This window comes from Aphis gossypii, chromosome 3 (assembly GCF_020184175.1).
Source record: "Aphis gossypii isolate Hap1 chromosome 3, ASM2018417v2, whole genome shotgun sequence".
In the NCBI taxonomy this organism is placed as follows: Eukaryota; Metazoa; Arthropoda; class Insecta; order Hemiptera; family Aphididae; genus Aphis; species Aphis gossypii.
Window position 1 is genome coordinate 22,669,519 of NC_065532.1, and position 5,002 is coordinate 22,674,520.

General features: G+C 31.6%; 1 protein-coding gene across 1 annotated transcript; it reads right to left on the reverse strand.

The window, feature by feature from the left end:
• Window positions 1-1,568: 1,568 nt before the first annotated feature.
• Window positions 1,569-2,597, reverse strand: LOC126551067 (putative uncharacterized protein DDB_G0292292). The gene has a single exon (XM_050203817.1). It carries the CDS (start codon window positions 2,595-2,597, stop codon window positions 1,569-1,571), a length of 1,029 nt encoding a protein of 342 aa, XP_050059774.1.
• Window positions 2,598-5,002: the final 2,405 nt, after the last annotated feature.

A 5,002-nucleotide genomic window follows, 5' to 3' on the forward strand; every position in this document is an offset into this window, starting at 1 on the left:
TTTAAAATGCCAATGACCTTGATTGGTTGAAAAGGCTGTTAATTCTCGTGATTCTTTTTCTAATTTGATTTGATAAAACCCACTAGAAAGATCGAGAACAGAAAATAATTGACATTGTCCTAACTGGTCCAATATTTCTGTAATATTAGGCAGAGGATGGAATTCATTTATGGTGACTTCATTTAATGCTCTAAAGTCTACCACTATTCTAAACTTTTGTTTACCTGAATTGTCAATTTTCTTTCGCACTAGTAAAAGAGGAGAGTTCCAAGGACTCCTTGAACTTTCAATAATATCGTTATCCTCAAGTTTCTTAATTTGCGTATTTATCTCATCTTGTTGTGCATGAGGAAGTCTATAAGGTCTTCGGTATATAGGCGGTTGGTCGTTTTTTAATCTTATTATATGAGTTCCCGCGTTGGTGAAGGTTAGCATGTCCCCTTCCATATGAAATATGTTATTATACTTCTCGCATATTTTATAAATAGATTTTTCTCATTCTCATCCATATGATCAGTTCTTATTATTTGTCTCAAACGCGTTATACGTTCATTATAACTATTTTTTGTTTCTACCGTATATATCTCATATTCACTATCATAATTTATCTTATTTATATCGGTTACGTCTATGTCTTTTATCCTCAGATATATTCAACATACTAACTATTGCTTTCCCTTTATTCACAGTAGACACCGTACTACTGCAATATACGTCATTTGTAATTTGTTGTTTGTGTATGTATATACTTTTACTTTCCACGACTGGATCAGCTATTGCTATTTCTACGACGGTTTCCGTACGTGGTTGCAATTTAAAAACAACAGAACCGCAATGTTCTTCGTGCAAGGTTGCTTCATCATCTTGAATAATTAACCTATTTTTGGCTACGTCCACCATTACTTTGTTTTTTAGTAAAAATTCATGTCCTAATATACCGTTCTTGGGTGTAGGAAATAACATTCCCACTAATCCCACTACATAAAATTCTATGTCTATATTTTTGTTATTTATTATAACTGGTATTTTTATTTTGCCTATTGTTTGTATGAATGCCTCTTAAATTAATTTTTTGTGTTTCATCTACTCGTATATTTAATTGTCCTTGTAAACAATTTATCTTAAGTATATTCAACTGACTACCTGTATCTATTAATACATTTAACTAGTTTGTTTTGCTCACAGGTGATATACATGTTATGTGATTGTTTTCTACAATTCTTACGATGTGGTAACATTGTGCATTTCCTCCGCGATTATTTGGTTTATCGAACGAGAACCACGGTCCTCGCCCGACACGTTCACGTTTTCCGAATTGTGGTTCCTACTTATTCACGTTTTTTATAACATGCACTTATATCATGGCCACTTCGTTTACAATATGCACATGTGGTTGCGCGTGCGTTATAATTTGTTGGTGGTTGAGTAAAACTATTCCGATTAGATGGACGATTATTATTACTTGCAGGTTTATTTCTACATTGAACTGCATAGTGATTACCATTACAGTTATATCATTTAATAGGGGGTCTATTAAAATTATTTTGCTGAGTGTAATTATCTGTCCGTCATTGATAACTTGGTTTACTAAAGTTGTTCGGTTGGAAATTCCTATTACGACTATTCGTATTTGTATTATTCACACGTTGGCAGTTATTATTGTTTTGTCGTGAAGCATTATAATTGCCTTTATTAAAATCGTTCCTGTATCCGTTATTTTCTCTTTCTGAATTATATTCTACTTCTTTTGCTTTTGCCAATTGCTTAGCTACCTCTAATGTTTTAGGATTTCGTGCCTTTACAATTGTTCTTATAGGACTTATTAATCCTTTTATAAAAATATTCAGTGTTTGTTCTTTTAAAGTTTCGTGAATTACTTTTGCTTCTGATTCTTCTTTATTAAGTGTACACGCATTACATAATTTATAATACAATTTTTCTACTCTATGACAATAATCATTGACGTCTTCACCATGACGCATCTTAATGGAATTTAATTGTATCTGCAAACTTGAAGCAGTTGTCGTATCTTCAAAAGCATCCGATAAATAACTCTTAATGTATACCCATTTAGCAACATTTTTATATTTTATCATTTCTAATGCTCTACCGGATAACCTAGTTGTTATATATTTAACTAAAGTCGGTGCGCATTTTTCTTCAACTAAATTTACTGCCATATCACATGCATTCATGAACGGATAGATATCGTCTTCTCCCGTACACATAGGTATAAGCTTAAATGCTTCCTCTAATTTTATGGTAACCATTTTCTTTACACGCGGTTTTCTCCCGAACGTTAACTCAATATGTTCAAAATCGTCCGTAACCTTGCTACGTGTAACCTTTTTATTGTCTAAACTTAAACTTCTCTCTAAGCTGTGTTTTATTTTCGCGCTCTGGCGTTCACTTTGGTTTCTAAATAAACTAGGGCGTTCTTTCGGGCTTTCACTAGGGCTAGGGCTTCTACTAGGGCTTCCCAAATCAATCAACTGTTGGGTTTTATTTAATACTTCTAAACTCAAATCTGGAGTTTCTAAAGACGTCTTATTCGATGGATTAGCTACTTCCAAAGGAGATGTACCTGTGTTCTCCATAAATTGCTTTCACACTCATTTGATACGTTTTACAAACAACTATAATAATATAACTCAATAATAAATCTCAATAATATATGCCCTTTAATAATTCTCAATAATTCAACAATATGCCCTCAATATAATTCTCAATAATAATCTCATAATTCAACAATATGCCCTCAAAATAATATAATAATTCAATAATAACTCAAATAACTCAATATGCCCTCAATAATAATATAATAACTCAATATTTCTCAATAATAATTCAAATAAATCAATTGCCCTTTAATAATCAAAAAAAAAAATTCCTAAATAGTTTTTTTACGACCTACTTAAATATATTCAGTTACTTAAATGATATTTCTTAGGTTTTATATTTTTGAACATATATCCGTGTAATAATTTAATTAACTATTCACTCACAATAATGCGACGTTCGTTGATGTTGTCATCCTGTCTGATACTTTCTGCAACGTTGAATTGAATGGTCTTCTCTTCTGAAGTTATCAACGAGGTAGACTGCGCAATCTTCCTTGTTGATGGTAGCCTTTGACGGTTTGCCTCCTTGAAAAGTGAATCCTACCGACTGCGCCAAATTGTTGCGTGCCAGTATCAGATTTGAATCCAAATAGTTAATTTGAATGAAAGTTAAACTTAATAACGTAATATGTTTTATTGCATACAAACAAAATACATGTAACAAATTAAATAAGTGGCTGAGTGACGTGAAAGTGCTCTGTTGTTGATAGCTTTGGTACATCTGCCGTTGCTGGTCTTCGGGCTCCCTTTATATTGTGGTGCGTCTCTTGTTTACGTCGTGTTTTCGCCTTCTGGGTAAAACCAGGTGTCCTTGTTGTTGTTGTTGCAAATTCGGACACGAATTTGAGAATGTGTAATAACATCTCAAATGCATCATTAGTGCACTGTAATTATTGGTGCGCTTACTATCCCGACACGTGTCATGGTCATAGTAGCATCCGCATTACCCTTGACATGAGGCATGGTCATACTAACTTAGCCTTGTAGTCTCGTAGATATCTTATAGATATCTCGTAGCCCATAACACTAGGTAGGGCCATGGCCAGACCATAACGACTCAACTCGTCTTGAATAGTTAATATATATGTATTTTGCGACGGAGTGATGGGCAATGGTCCTACTATATCTAAACAGATACGTTCGAAGGGTCTATTAGCTGTTTGAAAAAAGTTTCTATAATGATGATATAGTAAAATTGGCTTAAAACAATGTTGGTTAAGATTAAAATTCATTATGGTTAGTGAAAAGAAGGTATAGAATTACAGCCAGTAATTTTGGTCCTATATTATGTGCTATTAACCATAATAAATATCCACCATCACTTTTTAAACGGTTAGTAGGCACTTATAAATTAGATTGGAAAAATAAATCCAATGGGGAAAATAAAATAAAAAACATGGCCTTCTAGAGTTTGAGAAATTTACAGGAAAAGAAGTCTCACCAACTGGGTTATGGTTACACCAATGTGGAAAAATTGGTGCATCGCTAGATGGTTTAGTTGGTGATGATTCAATTATTGAAGTAAAGTGTCCATATAAATTTAGAAATGATTTTATTGAGACTGGATTAAAAAATGATTATTCTTCTATAATATTTTATGACGAATGTGGTAATATTGGTATTAATTTTCAACATGACTATTATGCTCAAATTCAAGGACAACTTCATATTTTGAACAGAACGGTTTGTAACCTTGTTATTTGGACACTTAAAGATTTAGTTATTGTAGAAATTCAAAAAGATCTTGCTTGAAATGAAAATATCAATAAAATTATAAAATTTTATTTTGATCAATTTATTCCTTTTCTAAACAAATAACTTTATTTTTTCATAACATGTCCAAACTTATATTATTATTTTTATTATATTACTAAGTCAAGAAACTAGTCAAGAACAATTTTTTTTTTATTACATAATATTATGAGAAAGATACTCAATTTTCTATAATTATAAGTATTGTTACAGTAAAAGTAATACATCTCCTTACAATAAAGATTTAAGATATTTATTTAGTTTATTGTTATAATAAAAAGAATATTTTATTTATGTTGAAAATAACATCTGTCTACATGATTATTTTGATTTATATAATTAATAGGTAGCGCAACAACATTTTTAATCCTCTTTCGGTTGTAAATAAAATATTTCAACTTCTTTAATTAGAGGATACTGAAAATTTGACAGAGCACCACACACCTGAAATATTTTTGATGCATATGGCAATAATTTTGGAGGGATAAATTCTAAAATACAGAATCCTTTAATACGATTGATGACACGTTCCACATGAACCTTTGCTCTGGCAATAGTTAATGTTTTAGTTACTTGATTTGGAGTAAACTGGGGAGCTCCTTAAAATGAAAGAATGTTTACCGAAACTC

Excerpts from the sequence above, each read along its gene's own strand:
- LOC126551067 (XM_050203817.1), bottom strand. The coding sequence starts at position 2,597 with ATGGAGAACACAGGTACATCTCCTTTGGAAGTAGCTAATCCATCGAAT.